Raw genomic sequence first — 23,432 nt, 5'->3', positions numbered from 1 at the left:
ATTAACTCTTTACCATTTACAGGAGATATCTCTGCATCACCAGTAGAGACTAGTTGAATGGTAAATGTTTCATTCCCCTCCAGCAGACCGTCTTGTATTGCATGTAAAATAATCAGTTTCTGGGACTCAGTCTGCATCATGTAAAGACCAGAAAGACATGGATATATATTAAATGAAATTAAACAAAATACAGCGTTAAAACAAATTTTCTTAACATATCAAGTGTTAAGAATGCTTGACATATTCTTTAGTACTTTAAAACATGAGCTTATCTGATCTGGCTGAAATTTCTTCTCACAGATTGATAGCCAGTAAAAATTGTCTCTCAAACATTGCGGGTCACTCTAAAAATACCCTCACTATTTTCAACTAAATAAAGATTGAAATTCCTTTGAAATTGTAATCACATAGGTGTTTTTTAACTTAGAGGAAACTTTCTATAGAGAAACTACCTATTCAATAGTAAACACATATTCTAAGGATTATTTTATTAAGATTAGATATATTAGTAAAATTAAATATATTAGTCATATTATTAAGATTAGATATATTAGTCAAATTTCTGCCTAATCCACATTTTTGTCAGTGGGAAGTGGCAAAAATATATAAATTTAGTATATCATGCATACAGTTTATGCTTATACTCAAGCATGTATAAATGTTCAAGACAAAATGTGAAAGCCTACCAGTAGAGAAATGGCAGCAAAACTTTGCCAAATGCTAATGGTTTTACCAGAAAAAAAAATCTATTTTTCATCTGACTCAAAGTAAAACAACCAGCATACCTATTGATTTAATGAAGAAAACCCTTATACTGAGAGAAAATACATTATGCTCTGCTAAAATACTTTTCTTCATTAAATATTTTGAGTAGACTGTAATATTTATATTTAAATATTGACATAGTATCCAATATTTAACTCTGAGTTCAGAGCTGCAACCTGCGATGAAATACAAATTAAATAACATTGTCTAGTTTGAAAGTTATGAAGGTGCTTTTGGGTTTTTTTTAATCTGCAGATTTTGAGCAGTCATTTTTCTTTCTCACTCTTTCAATACAAATTTTCTTTTAAAAATGCTTGATACTTTACTGGAATAAGTGTTTCTGTAATCATTATATTCATTTGGTAGTTTCAACTTCTCTTTCTTAATAGTAAAAACAGTGGAGATTTGAAGATCTACCTTCCTGATGATTACATTATTCTGCATTAAAAGAGCATGTCAGCTTTCCATTGCATCTTGAAAGAAGCCTGAATATTTCTAACCCCACCAGTTCAAACTGACATTTTTCTAGTGTATAATACTTAGTAACCCTGTACTTCTATCAACAAGTAACAACAACCATACAAATATATACCAGTAGAAGGTGTATAAGTTAATATAAATAAGTTATTATTTATATAAGTTATAGATAAATAAGTTATTGCAGTACCTCATTGAAATGAAGGGTACCATTTAGAGGGGTCAGATCATATCTGGCTGCTTCCTCGAGAATCCATAACACTGTAACTGCTCCTCTTCCTCCCTGACTTCGACTTACATTGAGCAAAACAATTGCAGCAGAGTCATCAGGTGTCTCAGGTTCCTTCACAGTTACCTGATGGAGAAAGAGAAGGAGAATATGGGAAAGACTGTATTGAAAAAAGTCAAAAGCTGCATTGATTATGTCAAATTACATGGATACATGTTTAAGATGAACAGTGGAGAACATTATCAATGACAATTCTAAATAATAGGAGTGAAAGTGGATAGGGACATAAAAGGTGTAAGGAGAGTGTTGAATTCTGGTAGCAAGGACTAGTCATTCAAGTGATTTTTGTATGCACTGTGATCCAAAACAATTACAGACAATGTCACCAGCAGGCTCAGTACCAGCAAAAGGGAGAGCAGAAGCACTGCAAGAACTAAGATGAGATATGCTTTGTAATTTCTTTCCAAATTTTACTTTCAGTAATGCAGATTATTATACAGACCATCAAAAATCCTTCCTAGGATGTCCTGAATTGTTATTATAGTGAATTAAATTGATTCAGTCATGGAGAAATCTACATTTATGCAGCAGCACTTTCACTGTTACTACCATCCTACACAGCTCGATGAAGACAAGCACTAATATCATTTCAATGAAATTACATCTTCCACTGCAGTGAAGGCTTACAAAAATCAGCTATATGCTAGTGACACGAACCCACTCCAAGTCTAGCAGAAAGGAGTGCAGCCTAAATCAAACTCACATTCTTTTCTTCAAACCTGAATACCCCAACAGGAGAATCATTTGGTGGAATAGCAACAGTTACCAGGGTGTCATTCCCAAGTCTTGCACCACCTGTTACCCTCACCAGGGCAATTTTGAATATCTCAAGGAATTCAACTTCATTGTCATCTATGATTGTAATTTCTATTTCTCCTGTAGCCTGTAGAAATGTTAAAAAAAAAAAAGCGAGAAAGCTTCATTTATAATATTCTACCAATTGTTTGACAAAAAATTAAAATAGGCAAATTGTATCTAGTAATAGACAATGCTGACCTGTTAATTTTTCTTCTTATGCTTGTATATTTATAATAAGAAGATATAATTTCAGTAGTTGTTTGTCAGTCCATCAATGTAAATCTTTTTTGTTAAAACCAGCAGAATGTTCTGCTTTGGTACTCAGTAGAAAGTGCATGTTGACAATATTGTCAATATTCTGTCAAAATTCTGCACACTATGTATATCCTTCCCTTTGCCAAGGACCACTTATATTCACTTAAAATCAAAATCCCTCGTGTACAATAAGTATTCTAAGGTGCAGCATGAAATTTAACACTTTGTGTGGAACACAGATAAGAAAACATATAGGTTTATTCTGAGAATTTATAGCGAAGGTGGATTTCGCTACAAATTTTCATTGTAACAGGGTTTATTATTAGAAGTTATGTCCTCACTTGCCAAAGTACCAAAGACACACAAGCCTATATGGTCAATGGTTTTGAATATTCTGGTTTTCCATGTTAAAAACTGAAGCTGGGACCATCATTCACATACATAAGGCCATAAATAATATGTTTACAGTGAAAATTCTGATAGAGATAAAACATAGAAAAAATCTTAAGCTGGTAACCCAAAGTCAGGTAAACTTTCAGCAAGTGAATACCTGTCCATCTGCAAATGTAAGGTTTCCACATGATGGTGTGAAGTCTTCAAAGCTGGCAGTTGAAAGAATGGCTTCCCAGTACAGAGTTGCTGACCCAAACCTCCCAGCCTGTCGAACAACTGGGAGTTTTAGTACATTTTGTGGTGGTGGTACCTCATAACCAGAAACAGCTCCAGTGATACCCTGTATATTCAAAAAGAAATTGCCGTGTCTCAACAAACTTTTTTTTTTTTTAAGTTTACTGGCAGTTAAAAATAAGTGAAGAAATACTTGTAAAATGGTCTGGCCTTAGAATTGACCTTGCTATGAGCAAAAATCTGGATTAAATGACCTCCTGACATCCCTTTTTTTGACATTGGTTTCAGCAATGCCAGCTCCATAATAAATTTTGTGTATTATTTGTGACAAACCTCTTAAGAAAGAATTGTTTGTCTGGTATCTGGCCATTTTACCCAGAACAATTTAGTACCATAAAGCTAATCAGAACACTTTCATAAATCATCTGAGAAACCAGACCGTCTTGCTCAAAAGCCACTTTACATGTTTTTCATTCAGACTTATTTACCTTTGTAACATTAAAATTAAATATTCCTCTGGCATCGTCATTTTCTTCAATTGTTATTTCAGCTATTTCTAATCCAGGCCTCTTCACACTTGGCTGTCCTTCAGACAAAGTGATTAGCTGCACATCAGTAATATTGATAATAAATCCTTCCTGTAATTCTGGAATATTATCCTGAAAAAGAGTTTTAAATGTCTTTTTTTTTTTTTTTAATGATACCTTGCAATATAGTACAGTTGACTACTTGTAGGTTGCTACCTGTTCAAAACTTCTCAGTATTTGGGACCATATAACCAATCTCTGGCTTCATACCATAAAGATGAAAAGATACTTCTGCTGAGATTTTGAAATCAAAGCTGACAAGTCAGATTCCAGATCTGCAAGAACAGTGGAAAGCAGTGCTGGCTGTCATCTGTTACTGCTACCTATGAGAAAGTCAGCTAGATCTCAGAAACCAAGCCATGACTCGAAAATCAGTACCTCCATTCTAAATACAGTTAAAGAATATACATAATCTTTTTCATTATTATAAGCAAATTTTTGGATTATAATCAAACAAAGAATTTGGCTCATTCCCAGTGATGAGTATGCAAGGTTTTTTGAAAGAGATGGCTGCAAGAGTCCCAGCACAGCCATTTCCATAATGTTAAGTCATACTACTAGTATAAATTCAGTACCATTTCCATTTCCTTAAAAGATATTAATAGCTTAAGAAATTGTTAGTCTACTCACAGGCAAAATAGTGACTATGACAGAAGCTGCTGTTGCATTCTCTGCCATAATTACTGTTTTCTTTTCCAGTATATAATCCTCATTTTCTGTTGCTCGATTGGAGGGTGGGAGTTCAAAGTTTGGCGCAGTGCTCAACTGGACTGCAAGGTCCCCAACAAATCCTTGTTCTCGAACAATTTGTAGAGTAACAGTAGTTGAATTCTCCTGCCCTATAGTAAGGAGATAGAAAAAATTCAAGATACGATTGTTTTACAATCATAGAATATGCTGAGTTGGAGGGACCCACCAGGATCATCAGAGTCCAACACCAGAATCACATCATGGGCCTGAGAGAATTCTTCAAATTCTTCTTGAACCCTGTCAGTCTTGATGACCACTTCCCTGAGCACCCTGGGTGGTGCTCAGCCATGCTCTGGGTAAAAAACCTTTTCCTGCTAGCCAACCTAAATCTGCCTGAACTCAGCTTCATGCAATTTATTTAAGTTCCTGTCACAGGGCACCAGAGAGTGCAGCAATCAGTGTCTGCCCCTCCTCTTCCCCTCATGAGGAAGTTGTAACTGCAATGAGGTCTCCCCTCAGTCTCCTCCTGTCCAGGCTGAGAAGACCAAATAACCTCACCCACTCCTCATACGACTTCCCCTCAAGGCCTTCACCATCCTCATGGCCCTCCTCTGCAAGCTGTCCAAAAGCTTAATGTCCTTCTTATACTGAAGTGACATAAACTGCCCCCAGCACTCGAGATGAGGCTGCCCCAGGGCAGAGCAGGGCAGAGCGGAGCAGGACAATCTCCTCCCTTGCCTGATTGGCAATGCTGGGCCTGATGCCCCCCAGGACATGCTTGGCCCTCCTGGCTGCCAGGGCACTGCTGGCTCATGTCCAACTTGCCAGGGACCCGGACCCCAGGTCCCTTTCCATGGTGCTGCTTTCTATCATCTCATTCCCCAGACTGTCCATCCATCAAGAGTTGCCCCATCCCAGGCACAGAGTCTATTACTTTCCCTTGTTAAACTTCACACAGTTGGTGATTGTTCAGTGCTGTACTTTGTCAAGGTCTTTCTAATTTGTTAAGGTCTCTCCTCAGGGACTCTCTGCCCTCAAGGGAGCTCCTCCCAATTTAATGTTGTCAGCAAACTTAGTATTCCCAAGAGTCCTGGATCCAAGTCATTTCTCACAGTATATCACAGTACAAGCTGGCTTGTACTGGGCAATTAATTTGGATATAGATAAGAAAACCAGTCGGTTCCATAAACTGGGCCCTGCGTTGACAGAGAGGAATCTCAATTAATTACCTTCTATCCTATGCTGCAGACATCTCACTTGTCTGGGAGCTGAGCAGCTTTAAAAGACCAGACCAGTGAGCTATCTAGTGCTATCAGACCAATGAGCATTTCAAAGCCCCTTTATAAAGAGGGGTTCAAACAATAAATTCTCTCTGTTGCCACATGGACTTCAGGTGTGTGGTCATCTCTGTCTCTGACCCAACCCCCTTCATGCTACAGCTGTTCATGAAGATGTTGAAGAGAACTGAGACTAGGATGAGCCCTATGGAAGCCATATTTCAGCCCTTGGCCTGCTTGATTCTCAGGTCAGCTAACTACCAGAGCTGCTTGTTAGAAGCGCTTCAATTCTGCTCCGTGACACAAAAGTCCTTGGAGAATTCTAGGGCTTAAGCAGATGAGCACACACAAGTGATGAGAACACACAAAACAGTACCTATATTTGAAGATACTGTGCATTGAAAAACTGGATCTAGAAGAAGAATAAGATATTAAATATCAACAGTTTTATATGTGTGTTACACAAATTATTACTTCAACACTTATACTGTTATTCAGTTATCCTTCAAAACTTCTATCTCAGTAATTTGCCTGACCTTTCATGCCTAGGCCATCACTATTGATTCTAACACAGAAAGTGGTATTTAGGGTAGTCATTCTGTAAATGACTACCCTAAACATCACATTTCCTTAACTCAAATATCGAAGAAGTTAAATAGACTTGTATCAGTCAGAATCAGCATCCTTTTGGGAGAGCAGATTTATTTTATCCAATCAATAATGAAACACATAATCTGGCGAAAAGTGGTGCATTTATGACTGCAGAAATAGATAAAATGTAAATAGGCTTGCACTTCAAACAAGTTATTGTAACTGGGTATTATTTCACAGACAGAATTTGTGAATAATTCATTAAAAGTACAACAGTTAAAGATTGGAAAAAAAAAAAAACAACTGTGCAACCAGTGGAAGCTAGGAACCTTCCTTGAATCCTAACTTCAAAGTATAAATGTTTATAATGTGTAAGAAATTAACAGAATCCTATACATTACTTCTAGGTGCTAATAAAGGGGTAACACCAATTCACCTGAAAATAAAACATGTTAGAATATTTTAACTGTGATAATATACTCTGATGAAAAAAGTATTTTTTGTATATCTAATTTTTTAATATGGACAGAATATTAAATTGTTAGAAAATTCTAACTGGATTGTTAAAGTATGAATAGCCTATCAGGTAACTGCGGGAAGAGCCCCAAAAAATGCCAGCTAGCTCCCTGAACCAGGAGAGAGGGAAGAAGCCTGCCCATCATGTCAGTTCTGCTCTGATCAAGTTCCTGGGAGAGCTTTTTCAACTTGTGCCTGGAAGGAAAACCAAATCAAACATGTAACTGCAAGCAGAAAAACACCACCTTTTTCATGAAGTACAATTGACTCCTGCTCTGCTTCCTTCCTTCCCCTAGGCCTCTGAGCAAAAGACTTCCCTTTTTGAGCCACTTCAAGAGGAAAGTCTTTCTATGCAAATTATTTTAAATATAGCAATCTCACTAAATGGGCAACTTCTGCTTTTTATATAAAGAGAAGCATTTTATGCATTTGTGATTTGCAACTTACCTCTCAAGAATGGCTGAAGAATATGATGTATGCAATGTGAAATACAGCATAATTACATATTTTAAGGGATATTTATGCTATAAATAATAAAATATTGCTGATATATAAAAACTGTAATAAAAAACTGATTATATATATATACATATATGTATATATGTATGTATATATATACACATTTATGTAACCAGTGTTATAGCGTTAACAATGCTGACTTTGAAAAAAACATACATTTTTTCCTAAGAATCAAGAAACAGACTTACCTTCTGGCTCTGTGATTTTAACAAAGAGAGACTCCATGTGCCATTCAATCACACCATGTGGAGAGTCACTGGGTAAAATGCTAAGTACAGCTCTTGCCCTTTCGGGATCAATGACAGCTCCTTTTGTCCTATCTTGAACATCCACAGTGGTAACACGCGTGAGTATGATTTCCACTACCTCTGAAAGTTCTGCAACACTGTCTGCAAGAATTGTCAGGGTGATTGTGGACAGGGCCTGACCTTCTGAAAATGTAACCTAAAGTTTTAGAGGGAAAGCAGGAAAAAAGTCAAATTTCTTGTCAGTGTTAGTAAACCTAGAGTTTTATTCTGTAAACTGTATCAGTTATAAAATGCATCTACATACACACATACATATCTTATAAAATCATAGAATACAAGGTTGGAAGGGACCACAAGGATTATCTGGCCCAATCTTTCTTGGCAGTACCACAGTCTAACCAAGATGGTCCAGCATCCTCTCCAGCTCAATCTTAAAAGTGTCTGTTTTGGGGAGTCCACAACTTTCCTGGGAAGGTTATTCCAATGGATGATTGTTCTTATGGTGAAAAATTTTCCTCTTACGTCCAGTGAGAATGTCCGCAGGAGTAACTTGCATCCATTACCCCTTGTCTTTTCAACATGACGCCTTGTAGAAAGTATTCTACTTTGTCACCACTTTTTAAGTACTGACACATGGTCTGAACATAAGGTCTCCCTAAAACCTTCTCTCTAAATTGAACAGCTCTCTCATCCTTTCCTCATATGACAGGCTTCCCTGTCCTCTAACCACGTTTGTGGTCAGCTCTGGACCCCTACCAGCCTGCCCATATCTATTTTCCATAATGGGGACCAAAACTGAACAGCTGTAGCCCAAAAAGTGCTCAGTAGAGTGGGCTAATGACTGCTTTATCTCTGCTGGGAGTGGTCTTGTTCATGCAACCCAGAAACATTCTGGTGGATTGCATTAATGTTCATATTCATGTTTATAATGTTTATATTGAGTTTATTGACCAGGAGAATCCCCAGGTCCCTTTTCCTGGAGCTAATCCCCAGTCAGGATAGATGCCAGTGGGTGCTGGACTCCTGAATTATGTTTTCCATAGTGCAACATTTGTTCCTGCTGAATCTTCCAGTCTGCCCAGGTCTTCCTGCTAGATGGCTCTCCAAAGTGTCCACTTTCTCACATCGTCAAACTTCATCAGAGTACACCTGATCTCATCACCTACATCACTTATGAAGATATTAAACACTGTTGGGCCCAATATTGATCCCTGAGGGACCACACTTGTGACAAGTTGCTAGTTTGAAAAGGAGCTATTTACCACCACTCCCTGGGGGCAGCAGTAACACATTACTTTATTTAGAAGAAGTCCACAGCAAGATGTATCAAAAACCTTGAAGAAGTCCAGGTAGACAATGGCTTTTTCTTTTCTTATTAAACAGCCTTTATCTCAATATTTTTCTCTTTCTCCTCATCCTGCTGAGATGGGGAGTAAGAGAGAAATAGTTGGGGGTTTTTAGACAGCTAAGGTCAACACACCACATATATCCATATCAAAATAATGAACATATATCTCTTAAAATCATTGCTATGTGAAAAAAATGGCTACTCAACTTATATTTTTCTTCTTCTCCAGATAAAATGATTGATACATGCTTTGTCTATCCATATTCTTATTTTTAAATTCAAAGGGCCTGCCACTTGATTAGGTCTTTCTCAACAAAGAAGATGTGTGTAGAAACACATCTAGTCTAGTCTACACATAATATGTAGGACAAACAGAAATTTCCACTTAATATCATCCTTTCTGACTCTTCCTGCATGGAAAGCTATGTAGTGTACTCATATGGTATGTAGCTGGAATGCACAAGGAGGTACTCTAACAATTTTAGAATGATTGTTTTGGGACCCTTGATGTCCAGTTCATTTATTTTTCTCTTCATTATTTTTCAGGCTTTGTGTCTACTACAGACAGCCAGAAGGTGGAGGACTTCGATTTACAGAAACTGACTCCTGCCAGTCCTAGGGCATATAAAGAGCTTTGGCCACAGGAAAAACTGGATTTTAACATGGCTGGGAATCTAAAAGTCTCAAAAACATAGAAAACTGGGACTTGTCATATTCTGCTGGGCCACTTAAGTTCTCCATTGTATTGAAAAGGTCAGGACGAAGAGCAAACATTCCAGATTCCCACCTATGCAAACAGTTTTACATAGTAACTGAATCTCACAGCAGGGAAAAAGGAAGATGTGAATAGGATACTACAGATACACATCTCCTGTGCCTGGACAGCTTTGCAATATCAGGTTCTAGAAGTGTAAGGGTGATGCCGCTTACAGTATCACCGCTTACAGGTATTATGTGCCAGCCAGAAGCAAAAAACATTTGAATCACAGGAAAGGACCAGGAAGCAGGGATTAACAGAAAAGTGGGGCAATCTAACGTGTACTGTCCTTCTCACTCAATACATCTTTTTCTATTGTCTGAGACAATACAGTCAGTGCCTCCCCAATAATAGTGATATTATTAAATACCATTCCTGAAGCTGGAAATACATCACTTATGCTCCCATTAGTGATCCACTCTACTGTAACTCGTCCATATGTTCCTATTAAACGTTCAATATTCAGGGTGATCAAGCTGTCCTGTTCCATTTCTTCAATTTGCTTAAATAAAGAACTCTGGAAAACATACAGCAGCAGAATCATAGCATTATTTTCTTAAAAAGAGAAGTTTCTTTAGAGAACAGTATATTCAAAGGACAGAGACATTGGGCTTCAATAAATTATTCTACTATTAAGCAGCTAAATGCAAGTCTATTGATTAAACTTTCATAACTTAATACTCAACAGGTCCAAACTTCATAAACACAAGAATTTGTAATGTCAGACCTCTTCATCCCGAGGCAAAAATTCAATGGTTTTTGTCACGTTTTTTTTTGGTACAGTATTTTACATACAAATCATGTGAAGCAGATAAACATGTAGACTTTCAAGACAGACATATTTTTACTGTTGTTACTTTACAAATATTCACCCTCCTCACACAATGTTTCATTACAGAGATGATTCTTCTGTGTTGTATATCTTCATTATGCATTTAGTACATATATCTGTTTACATAACTTCTACAATATTTGATAACTTAAGAATCAACAACTCCAAATAATACCTTTAGTCTGATATTTTCTCCAAAGTTTTTATTTTGTTCAGGCAGATGGACTCATCCTGTGGCATAACTATTTTAGAGGAAAAGAATCTTTACTTAATTCCCTTGATTAACCAATCAATAGAGACTACGATGATATATATATGCCATCTGATAACTAATTTTTTAGGTTGCTGCAAAGTAAAACTGATAAAATAATGGGTTATTCTAAATGTAAGGGGATTATAAAAAGCCCACAAGAGGGACAGACTGGAACTGAGTTTCTATTACCTGTCATCTATATAACCAAGTAACAATGCTAAATGGAAGTCAAAACCCTTCTGCCTCAGGTTGCTACCAGATTTTAGAAGAAGAATCCTGTCACGTGCAATTTAAGTATGTTTGTGTTCTGTTATTCAGAAATTATATATACATATTTTAATGATTTACCTTAAAAGTTTTACCTGGGCAAATGCAATGACTCCATAGGCATTGTCATTGGGAGGAATAATTATGTTAACAAAACTGTGGACACCAATCTCTGCACCTCCTTTAGGGTTTTTCAGGCGCACTTGAAAACATTCTTCCTCCTCTGGGATGATGTCATCCAGGATATTGACTGCTATCACAGCTTCCATGTCCCCAGGCTCAAATATCAATTCACCTGAACTAGCATACAAACAAACACATCAAGTAATTATAAACTGAGGATATGATTAACAAACTTTGAAAGCACTACTGAAAATTTAAAGAGCATTTTTGATGCTGAAATTGTTGTTTATATTCCTGAGTAAGTCAATGAGGTTTAAAGATTGTGGGATTAGTGTTGGGCTTGTTTTTATTCTTAATTACAATAGAACATATAGTAACTGAGTAACTGATATTTCTTATTAATGTAATGTAATTTAATTTATCCTGAATAAAAGCTTCAATATCCAGTTTAACTACAAGTCCTTTTATTACATATTTTAAAGCAAATTGAGAGAAGTTTGACTTCAGGTTAACTTAAATCTACCTGTGAAAAATTCTCTTTAGTGTTAATAAACACATCACACAGAGGAGCCTATTATGATCTTCACTGTAACAAAAAGACCACCACAGAAAAAGGAATGCAAGAGCTGGGATATAAATCAAAAAACCTACCTAGGTATAAAATCTGACTGGTTGGAGATAGTTGTCAGCTCATAAATCTGGGAGCTGGATTCAACGGAAAGAGCAATCAAACTCTTGCTGGAGTTCAGAGACTTTGTAGTAGTGAAAATGATATGATCTGCATATGGGGCTTCCAGCATCAGAGAGAACTGGTTCCCTTCCGAGTTCCAGGAGTACAGTGCTGTTGTGTCCTTACCAGAGAGGAGGATGTGAACTACATTGAGCAAGGAAGAGAAAAAAAGACATATTCAGTGATATATTTAAAATTTCTTGTAATATCAGAAATGCCCTTGGCAGCTCAATTGTTAAAAGTATCTCTTAAAATCTGATAAATAATATGAAAATTGAATGCATATATTTCTTCAATTCCAGTACTATAAACAAAATCTCACCTAAACCTGAAGGAGGTATGAAAACATGGATGTTTCTTACAGCAGAGACTGGAAGAGACTGAAAGTGTCTGAAGGTAGACTGCCCTGTCTCCCAGATGAAAATTTCAGAATTTCCAGTTTCTACAAAGGGGAAAAATTACAAAACATACATTATACATACATTATATTGCTGCCTCTAATCACACACTGGTGGCCATTCAAAGACAGAGGTTGGCAACTTTAATTACAAAGTGAGACCAGTGATTGTATCTTTCTTTTTACTTGCATAACTCCAGAGCATGATTTCCCATTAGATGATTTATTCCATGACATAATTTAAGGGTTTTTCTGCACACATTCACATAAAAGAACAATAAAAAACCCAGCAGACAACAGTCAACAGCAAAGAAACCTATGGACTGCAACACACACTTTCAAAGAGTCACAGTGATGCAGACATCAAACAATGTCTAAAGTGTCATACTTGTAATAAAAATGTACTTTGCTGAACAATGCTCTTTGCATATAACAAAACTCAGGAAAGCTTAGAAAGGGTGCAATGAGCAGCTAGATGAGTAGAGTTATTATTCCCTATTGTTATTGGGAAAATATTTCATTAGTTTAATAAATATTTGAGAACATACACAATGCTTTCGTTTTCTGAGGTACAAATCACAGATTACTTTGGTAAGATCCTTTTCAGCAAATTGTCATCCAGCAGTAATATTTTAATCTCTATCTAAACCCCTTTTATTCCAAATACCTTTGCTATCAAACAAGCCAGCACATACTTAGCAAACTCAGTGTTTGTTTTCTGATAAATACCTTTTGCAACAATTAAATATATATCAGATCCAGAAGTCCAGGCCTCCATGTGTTTTATTTCTTTTGCTGGTAACTGATGAAAATTCCTAAACTCATTATTCAGCCATTGGTACAAGAGTACATTCTGGCTGGTATTTGACAAAGAAACTAGTAAGTACATAATGCCTCCTCGGGGAAACAAGGCAATGCTCAGAGCTTTGTAAAGTGGTAGTTGATGATGCAGCACAAATATATCTTTATTCCACTGGAAAACCTGCAAAAATAGAATATGTATTTTATTATCTATTTATAAAAAGCACTAAGAAAAAAGAAATTAAGTGTTTTGATGAGAAATTGGATAGACTTATAATTAACTGATTTCCTCATTTCTATAGTGGATCCTACATTTATGGTGGAAGCACACTGATAAGCAACTCTAAGTAACTACCTTACTGAAAGTGCCTGTGCATCTGTTCTACAGATGAACAGGTTTATGGTCAGATGCTATTTCTATCCCTATAGGTATTTAATGTAATAGACTTCAAAACAGAAATGACAGTAGCAATATCATCAAAACAAGTCTAAATTACATGTTAATTTAAGGAGTGTTGTTACCTTTAAACAAGTCTAGAATTTCATGTCTTATAAATCTGTAATAGAAATGTAACTAATTTTTCAGGAATACATACTTACTGTTTTATCTATATTTCCTTCATATTTCAAACTGAAAAGTAATCAAACTACCTGCATCAAAGCCATGAAGACAAGTGTGCTCTAACCTGGATGGAACTGAAACTGGTGGTATCACTCACAAAAACCAAATAGTCTTCTTCATCCACAGCAAAATGTTTGACAAGTGTGGTATCCAAAATAGAGAGGGTCTGTAGCTACAAGGAAAATATGGCAAAAATGGTATTTTGAAGTCAGTTCAAGTTCATACATATGCACACACAGATTTAAAAACTGTAAACATACAAAACATGTATAAAATAATATATTAAAATTTTCATAGATGTAATTTTATAGTTTTAAAAATATATATAGGATCATTTTACAAAATTAATATTGGTTATCATACATTTTTCAGAAAATGCTCTATGACTTCATTACTCCACAATTTCTTTGTTCACCTCCAAGGTCATTTTATCTCTCCCTCAAAGTATGACTATAAAAAACATTAGACAACAAGCTGTAATAACTGTCATGGTTTAGGAATGGTATTTCTCAGTTTAGTATTCCCACTGAAACACTCCAAACCCTGCTGCCTCTTCCTTTCCCCCCTGCAGTGGGATGGAGAGGAGAATTGGAAGCACAAAAGGTGAAGATCATGGGTTGAGATAAGGACAATTTACTGCAAACAGCAACGTGATAAGAAAATTAACAGTAAAAACAACAATAATAATAGCAGAGGGTACAAGAGAGGCAAAATTCACATGTGAAAATGCTCACTATGCAAAACCCATCAATATGTGAACTGCACCCAAATACCCCAACCCCCAGGAGGGCCCCTTTCCCCTGTCAACAGAAAATGACATGAGGTGGTATAGAATAACCTCTGGGCTCCAGCCATACCCCCTCCTGGCTACTGCAAAATTAACCCTGCCCTGGCCTAAACCAAGACAATAACTTACATCACTGACTCATGCAGATTGTTCAGTTGCCAAACTATCTGAGAACAGAGTTCTTTTTCCCAAAACATGGTGGAACAGAAGGGCTTCACAAAGTCCTTTCTAACCCCATTATTTAATGAATTTGTAAATAACACAGATTTACCTTCAATAGTTTGTGTCCAGGCGTGAATACATATACACTGCTGTTGGAAGCTCTCTGACTGCTTCCTCCATGAGTAATCACAAGGTAGGGAGAGGCATGGATTTGGAAAGACACACAGCTTTTAGGATTCCATATACTGAAATTCTGAGAGAAGAACAAAAATGCAGAACTGAAATGTCAAGGTTTTATTAAGCGGCATGGTCAATGGTGGTGTCTGTAAGCAAGCATTTACCTCGATGGCAACAAAAACTCCTTTCCACTGGTAGAGAGTAGAAAACACAGATGGAGGTGAACGCAACAGCACACCATACAGGTTTTTTTCCAATTCAAAGAAACACCAGCTAGTTGCTGACTCTTCCACAAAGCTTTGCACGACAGACAGAACACTGATACTACCCCCTACAATATAGTATAAGAAAAAAGTATTTATCTTTTCGGTCTTTTACAACACCATTTTCATTATTTATTTGTGAAAACCAAATCTAGTATCAGAAATCACAGAAGATTCTGAGTTTAAATGGACCAACAAGGACTATCAAGTCCAGCTCTTAAGTGAGTGGCTCATACAATGGTCAAACACACAATCTTGACATTTTTAGCAACATGCTCTAGATGCCTAATCTATATTGTTTCTAAATAGTTGGTATAAGTGCATGTAAATGCATGGACATGATATAGCACTGAGGTTGTACTGAGTTAAATAATGAATTAATTTCTCATATATTACTATTACATATGGAGGATGCATAGGCAAATTGAGTGTGATTCAGAGTGACTCAGTTTGGAATTTAGGTAGTGAGAAAATTAACTAGATAAGAAGAAATAAAAAAGTGACAAAGAAACTAAAAATATGTTTATCCTCATTTTCTCTCTCATCACAAGTAGTAGTCATGGCAATAAGATTCTTAAATGGCCTAGTCATTCAACACTTACAGAAAATAGTGTATTTTATATTATTTAGAAAAATCCAGAATTACAAGTAGTAAAGAATAGATGTATAAATCAAAGGTCCTGTGAAAATATATAAGCAACAGGAAGAGCAACACAGATTGTTGAAACTATGGCAGCAATGGCTGATGACAAACTGACTCTTAAGCAGCCAAGATCTTTTATCTAATGAATTTTGATATCATAGGAATATTATAAGTGAATTTTCATTCCAAAGTTATATCTCCTGTATGTTTGGTTACTCTGTAGATATCTTTACTCTGAAAACAGCAACAGATGCTCTTGATAAAGTGAACGTACTGATGCCAAATGCAGTATCCGACAATGTCTCCCACTCAACACTCACAGATACGTTGAGCCCATTACTCCGTGAAACTTTCAAATAAACTGTAGTGTTCGCTTCTTCAACTGTGAAGATACTTGTCCTAAATTTGAGAATTGTGAAATAAATTTTAAGATGCATTATTTTTATAGTACAAAAATAGGATTCTTACTGTACATTTTCAACACAGAATATGCAATAAAAAGAAAATACTGGGTTTGCTCTGTGGTGGACTAATACTAATTAAGGTTGTCCAATGTTTCTTCACACAAGACTTTGACAAACTCATGGGAAATTCAAAAAAATCTTAAACCAGCCTGAAATCTAACACACAACTGTATGGGTGAAGCTGAATGATTTCTGAAAACATCATTCCGTATCATTGACTAATATAATCATAGAATGGTTTGGGTTGAAAAGAACCTTAAAGATCATCTTGTTCCAGCCCTCCTGCCATAAGCAGGGACATCCTCCCCTAGACCAGATTGCTCAGAGCTCCATTGAACCTGACCTTGAACACCTGCAGGGATATGGCATCCACAGCTTCTCTTGCCAGTGCCTCACCACCCTCACAGTAAAGAATTTCTTCCTGATACTTAATCTAAACCTACTGTCTCTCAGTTTTAAGCCATTCCCTCTTGTCACTACATGCCCTTGCCAAAAGTCCCTCTCCAGCTTTCAGATAGGCTTCCTTTAGGCACTAGAAGGCTGCAATTGGGTCAGCACAAAGCTGCCTCTTCTCGTGGCTGAACAATCCCAATTCTCTCAGCATTCCTCAGAGCAGAGGTGCTCCATCCCTCTGATGAACTGAGTGGCCTCCTCTGGTCTTGCTCCAACAGCTCCATGTCCTTCCTGTGCTGAGGAGCCCAGAGGTGGAGGCAGCTCTGCAGGTGGGGTCTCACCAGAGTGGGGCAGAAGGGCAGAATCTCCTCCCTCCAAAACTGCCCACAGGGATTTGGATGCAGCCCAGGACACATTTGGCTTTCTGGGCTGCAAGTGCCCATGGCTGGCTCATGTCCAGCCCCTCACCATGTCCTTCGGAGCAGGGCAGCTCTCGATCTGTTCATCCCCCAGCCCATACTGGGGGTTGCTCTGACCCAGGTGCAGCACTTTGCACTTGATCTTGTTAAACCTCATGAGATTCCCAAGGGCCACTTCTTGAGCTTGTCCAAGAAAGATTGGCTCATTTGGTTCTGAAAAAACAGCCCTGAGTGAGAGTGTATCTTACACAGCCTTAAATAAATAGGTAAATTAGAAAATTTCTGATTCCTGGGACACTGGTTTATGGTTTGGAATTTCTAATATTGATTACTGCTAGTAAAATATTTGGGGAATAATGAGGTACTCTTTCAAGGAAAAATGCACAGAAAAATCAACATTTCTAATGTTGAATAGTCCATTTTAAGTGCTTTTCTGCTCTTCTGTATAGCAGTAATGATATTTGACAAATAGTGTCATTTTTAAAATCAGAAAGTTTAAAACTGGATTCCTAATTTTTTTATTAAAGGCAAACTATCTCTATGAATATAAAACTTCCTTTTAATTGAATCAGGGTTCAGTACCTATTTGTAACTGGGTAGATGCTGAAAAGCCCCAGTGGAGCCTGGTTCTGTAATATTGTAATCATAGTTTGCACTCTGGTGCCTAGTCTGGCTCCTCCAGTTGGATTGAACAAGGTGACAATAAAGTGCTCATCCAATTCTGGTTCTTCATCCAGGATTGCAGAAATATGCAGTGTCTGACAAGAAACAAGCATAGAAAGCTGCTGAGACTTGACAGCTAATAATGACAATGTTATTCAAGCCATGCTGCTGTTTTTGTTCTTTCTCTGTACAGCTCTGGAGCGCAGGGCAGTACAACAGCAGTTCGTGAACTGGAGAAGGCAGGAATAAGGCCTGGATAGTTCAGGCTGGGGTTCAAAAGTAATCCCTCTGCTGACCTCCATTAGTGCAACACTAGCATGAGCATATCCACGTTCTTTTTATTTTTCCCCTTCGCTTCTTTACTCTTATAATAAGATTCTCTGAAGTGTAACAGGTTTTGATCCTTTTTTCTTACTTTTGTTTTGTACTTATTCTACACATTCCTTGATAACATAGTCCCCGTACAGCTACCTGATCACAGCTCAATCAAGGTAGGTTTACTTTACTTTAGTTGTCAACTGAACTATCTCATGGGCAACAGGGTAGTTACATTTCTGGTAACTACCTGGGGATAAAGAAGGAAAAAAAGGCAACAGAGAAATATTTGAAATACTCTCTTCTTGGTGTTTTGTTCCCTCTACTGCACCATGGTGGATAAGAATAGGATTGTCTCAAGGGGGTCTCAAATCAGCAGAGAACTCTCTAGAAAGAAATAGATGTTTTCACTGTCATCTTCCAAATTACCCAAAGAGGTGAAAGTTACAGTAGTACACGTAGCTTTGCCTTAAAAAAATTATTTAGTAATAACAGGTCTGGAATTAAAATAGAGCTTACAACATTTTAGATCTCTATTTACTTCTTCAATAAACCATATTTAAAGACTCTATTGAGAAATCTTTTACCCCCCTATTTCTCCCAGATCTGCTAAACTGGCCATCACTGAGTTGTCAAATGCATTTTAGGTTCAGAAACTGAAAACCAGTGTTTTCAGAAAGATTTGTTTCAGATCCTACTCCCCTAACTATAATGTACTAACCTGTTATTGACACACTGAAGATAGCTCATTTTCTAGCTGAAATTCTTGTGGGGACAGTTCAGAAGAAGTGGGATTAATACTGCCAGAAAAATAAGTAATTTTAAATTTCTAAAACTCTGAAAGCTTTTGCCTCTGCTGCAGCATACTCTTTTCAGTTCAGGCCACATAAAGGAATAGTATTTTTAATTTCACTGTGATTATTTACAGTACAAAATTATGACTGCATGTCAAAGTTTATCTTTCAGTTACATGCTAAACACATATAAATAAATGGTCCTATACACACATCATACTGTATACCCATTATATTGTTTTCAGTTTATCTGAACTATTCCAGAGAGAGAAATATCTAGAGAAAAGCATATTTAATTTTTCTGCACTCCCACTAGCTCAGTTTATTCAGAGAATTAAGGAAAACATAAGAAGAAAATTAATACATGAAAAACCACAAACATTGCTGAAATGTTTCAAATAATTTTTTAAAAAGCCTTCTTCACTTTTTGTGTTATAACTACCATATTACCTTAAATCTGACTCCCTCTTCCAGCACAATGTATCCTTGAGAAGGGGCCAAATCCACTGATGGCTCTGAAGAATTAATTTCACTTACAAGATACTGAACAGACACTGTTCCAAATATTCCCTGAGGAGGTTCTCTAATAATATTTAATACTGCAACACTTTCCATCAGATGGAGAGCTGTTTGCTCTCTTAGGAAGAAGTGATCACTGTTATTGAATGACAAAATTCCATGTCCATCATCATTGGCAAATATAGTGATTGTGGCTGTTGAAAAATAAATAATAGAAATATGTTTTAATTAAAATAATAAAATATAATTGTACACAAATAAATAAATATATACACAAATCCACTCTTTCTTTAATATAATTATATTGCTTTTATGTCCCTGATACTACTTAGCAGAATATGTAAGTATTTTGCTTTATCTAAGAAGACTTCTAGAAAGGAAGAATCTAGGCTCTCTTATTAAAACATCCAGCTTTTGCATTTTCTGATTCCTTATTTTACATATTATTTTGTTAGTTTTACAATTTTCACAGTGATGTTTAAGAATTTCCAAATGAGATTAATAATTTACCATAGGAGTACACTGGTACTCCTAAATCTTTCTAAAACATGATTATTCAGAAGAATGAAATTAAAGTGACTGAGATACAATTCTGAAGAATGAGAACATCAAAACTAAGTTTTACCTGTTGTGTTCTCCCCTAATTCCAGGCCAAATGAGGGATTTGTTAGAATTAACTGGAACTTCTCAACTCCTTCAGGAATATCATCATCACAAATCACAACAACAACAGATTTATTCCTTTCTCCATCAGCAAAAAAAAGAGTCTAGCATTGAAACACAGAAAGCATTGAATATTCAATAGCTGATAATGCACACAGAAATTTTAAACTAAGGTTAAGCAGAATTGCCTTAAATAAGGAGGAAAGAAGCGGCAAGAAGAGTAATTTCTACGTCAATTTTTATAATAATTTTATAAATTGACTGAAAAAGAAGCAAAACAGTTAAATAGTTTAGCACATCATAGAGTGAGGACAAACAAGAGCAATTCACTTTGAAAGTTGTTTTGCAAATATATTAAAACTTACATGAAATCTTATATTCTCTTTCTAAGCAAATTGAATTTGAAATAGATGTTTCAAAGTTTAAAATGTGTCTTATATTTAAAAATGCTTTAGTACTAAAAAAGAAAGAAAGACTAAAATTAGATTACTAAATCTGTCTCTATTCAGATGATCAGAGCAACTGAAAGAAGTTGAGAAATATAGCTGTACTAGTGACCATTCTGCAGAATAAATAAGATTATGTTCTTTTTAGGAAGTTGAAGAAACAAAAACTACTAGATTTAAAATTTGCTTCTTACCCTTGAAACCACATTAAAATCCAAACCCAGTTGTGCCTCCAAATTTTGGGCATAAAAAAACACAGACACATTTCCATAAGATCCTTTGTTTCGGTATGCCATTATGGTCAGATTCCCATGAGTTTCATTAACTGCAAAACTAAAACAAAAACCAAGACAAATTCTCAGTGCTCACTGAGCATGCTCTTTTAATAAGATGGTAGATAGATAATTTTTATATTTTCACTTAAAATCATCCCCTCTACCTTTTAAGAAAAAGTGCCTGTTACAGCAATGCCACTTGTCTAATGAAACCATTATACCTTTTTTTTTTCCTATCAAAATGGACTTGAACTAGGTTAAGCCTGTCTATGAGCACGGATGCCTTTTCCTAGCTCCTGGAAATCAGCGAAAAAGATCTGGGAGATGTCAATGTGCGTGCTTACATGGATGCAGAGGCTGGGGCACTGGATGGAGACTTGAGGGAGTGATGGAAGTCCACAATACCAAAGGACAATAGTGAAAATAAATACATGGTAGCATGAGATTTCTGAGTAAACATACTGCAAATGTTGGGTTTCTTGTGTGGGCATTATCTTTCTGTGGGCACTATCTATTCAGTTCCACTGAACTGAATAATATGTAGTCAGCTCAAAGATCTTTTCCTAACGTTAATAGGAGGTCTCACTGTTAACAGAAAATGAAAATAGCTGGGCAACACTAATCATTAACTCCCACAGGGAGTTCTTCAAGGTGACAAGACTTACTTGGTATTTTCCCATTCAACTACTCCGCTTACTCCATCATTAGCATCAATAATAATTTGAGAAGCTAAACCTTCTACATCTAAAAGGGAAAACAGAAAGACAAGTATGTAAGAACCACAGAGTTGATTTTCATTATTTTCAAGAATAACAGAAGCTTTTCTTTATATCTTTACTAATTTTGTAGAAGAAAAAAATAATTTTCCATTTCCAAAATGTAGAGGAGAAAAGGCAGTGAACAGGATACTTGGAAAGGCTTCAAGAAAATCTGTCCTTAGTAGCTTACTATTAGAACTACAACACAGGGCCTTCAATTACCACCATTTTATTCAATATATTAAAAAAAAAAAAAAAGAAAAAAAATTGAAGAAAACTCATGGCACAGAAAAAGTAGAAAATTACAAAAGCAAGATTTTCATCAAGTCTTAATTCATTGTGTGTTTTTCTTATGATGATATTTAATGTTTTGCATACAGTGCCATTCTGAATATTGGAGGAAAAATGAGTAAAAAAGAATAATAAATGATCCAGTATATCATCTCATAATAATGTTTTAGTGGCTGATAATAAATCTTAATGGCACACACCACAGATTTTGCTATAAAAAAAGAATTATTAATTTCCTTTTAGTTAATGTATTGTAAGATTCTATTACCATATAAAAACACATGTTTATTCATAATAACTTTGCAAGATTATTGCATGTATTGCCCTGTGAAAATATTGAATAATAGATTAATGCTGGCAATTTCCACTAATTTCACAGACCAGCACTTGACAGTCAGAACTTGATTCTTCTGAGAAAATAATGCCTTATTTTGTTTAAACAGCATCACATGAATAGCTCAATTTACTTCAATTAAATGTTAATAAAAATTAAAAAGAAATTAAGATTGACAATTCCTACAAAACAAATTGACTCCACTAAATCTGTAGTAAATATACTATTTTTAGATCCATCTGAGAGATTTCTATTAAATCAGATAAGACTTAATAAAAGTAAATAATCACTGCCTTGAATCCAAATCTAACACTATGAGACAATGACAAACATGAATAGCAGCTGCAACACATCTATACAGATAGCAGAAAGGTTTAGAAATTCATAGGGATTACAGTGCATATAGACCCTTCAGATTCCTAACTGGTGTTTTCCCTCATCATGTCATAGTCTGATCAACTCACTCAAGACCTATAATACTTCACTTTCAACATCAGACCTCTAATTTCACATCTGGCATCTCTCCTCTCTCCTGATGACCTCCTGCCATTTTACCCTATCTTAATTCTTTCTTCTATCCATTAAGTTTATTCATTTTTCTTTCATAATTTTCAAGTTTTGAACATTTTCCCTTTTCTTAATTCCTTGCACTTTTGTATTAGAGTTGGGCCTTTTCTTCCACCTGTTCTAGATGATGGGATGGAGTGAGAGCAGCATGAAGAACACAGAACTGTCCTTTATGTTTCCTGCTTCTGCTCCATATCCAGAAAGTCTCAGATCAGAAATAAAGGTCACTTAAGTTCCATGTGTTTAACTATATGTCACAGACATCCCAGACCTACACCACATATTGCATGCACATGGCTAAGACAGAGACAGCATTTCTGATATATTCCAGATGGGTACGATTAACTGCGTATAAGTATCATGTGCAGGACACCCATCACTTTTGATATTAGACACCTAGAATTATATCAAAAGTTTTCTATGGAGAACAGGATTGCTAAATCCTAAAAAAATGCACTGAATCAACAAGGATATGAATACTCAATCATAACAAAGAAAATACACAAAAAGGGAAAACAAGATTAGAAAATAGTCTGATAACAGAAGTAATTGTGACATTTTATAATGAGGACAAAATTTTTCCTCATATTATCTGATCATCCTAAGTACATCAGAGTCAAATGGTCATACTCAAACTGCTAACCACTTACAGCAGAAGGTAAGATTATGTCGCTCAAAACAATTTAAATCAGGAAATCCTTCATACTTTTATGTTACTCTTTCTGTGTTT

General features: G+C 36.0%; 1 protein-coding gene across 1 annotated transcript in view; it reads right to left on the bottom strand.

Moving 5' to 3' along the window:
* ADGRV1 (adhesion G protein-coupled receptor V1) overlaps window positions 1-23,432 on the bottom strand; it is a 287,213-nt gene that overhangs the window by 180,647 nt on the left and 83,134 nt on the right. The window contains exons 43-63 of the mRNA XM_036402940.2: window positions 21,418-21,496; window positions 20,672-20,810; window positions 19,994-20,135; window positions 19,300-19,562; window positions 17,660-17,835; window positions 16,076-16,200; window positions 15,060-15,226; window positions 14,828-14,971; window positions 13,834-13,941; window positions 13,076-13,328; window positions 12,272-12,391; window positions 11,871-12,093; window positions 11,192-11,396; window positions 10,115-10,261; window positions 7,580-7,835; window positions 4,429-4,637; window positions 3,700-3,870; window positions 3,135-3,317; window positions 2,235-2,414; window positions 1,433-1,597; window positions 14-131 (exon numbers count right to left, since the gene is read on the bottom strand). Of these exons, the coding sequence (XP_036258833.1) occupies window positions 14-131; window positions 1,433-1,597; window positions 2,235-2,414; window positions 3,135-3,317; window positions 3,700-3,870; window positions 4,429-4,637; window positions 7,580-7,835; window positions 10,115-10,261; window positions 11,192-11,396; window positions 11,871-12,093; window positions 12,272-12,391; window positions 13,076-13,328; window positions 13,834-13,941; window positions 14,828-14,971; window positions 15,060-15,226; window positions 16,076-16,200; window positions 17,660-17,835; window positions 19,300-19,562; window positions 19,994-20,135; window positions 20,672-20,810; window positions 21,418-21,496 (3,573 nt within the window). The remainder of the gene's footprint in view (window positions 1-13; window positions 132-1,432; window positions 1,598-2,234; window positions 2,415-3,134; window positions 3,318-3,699; window positions 3,871-4,428; window positions 4,638-7,579; window positions 7,836-10,114; window positions 10,262-11,191; window positions 11,397-11,870; window positions 12,094-12,271; window positions 12,392-13,075; window positions 13,329-13,833; window positions 13,942-14,827; window positions 14,972-15,059; window positions 15,227-16,075; window positions 16,201-17,659; window positions 17,836-19,299; window positions 19,563-19,993; window positions 20,136-20,671; window positions 20,811-21,417; window positions 21,497-23,432) is intronic.

Source organism: Molothrus ater, chromosome Z (genome assembly GCF_012460135.2).
Source record: "Molothrus ater isolate BHLD 08-10-18 breed brown headed cowbird chromosome Z, BPBGC_Mater_1.1, whole genome shotgun sequence".
NCBI classification, from domain to species: Eukaryota; Metazoa; Chordata; class Aves; order Passeriformes; family Icteridae; genus Molothrus; species Molothrus ater.
The sequence above is the reverse complement of the archived record's forward strand: the minus strand, read 5'-3'. Positions and strand labels throughout refer to the sequence as shown.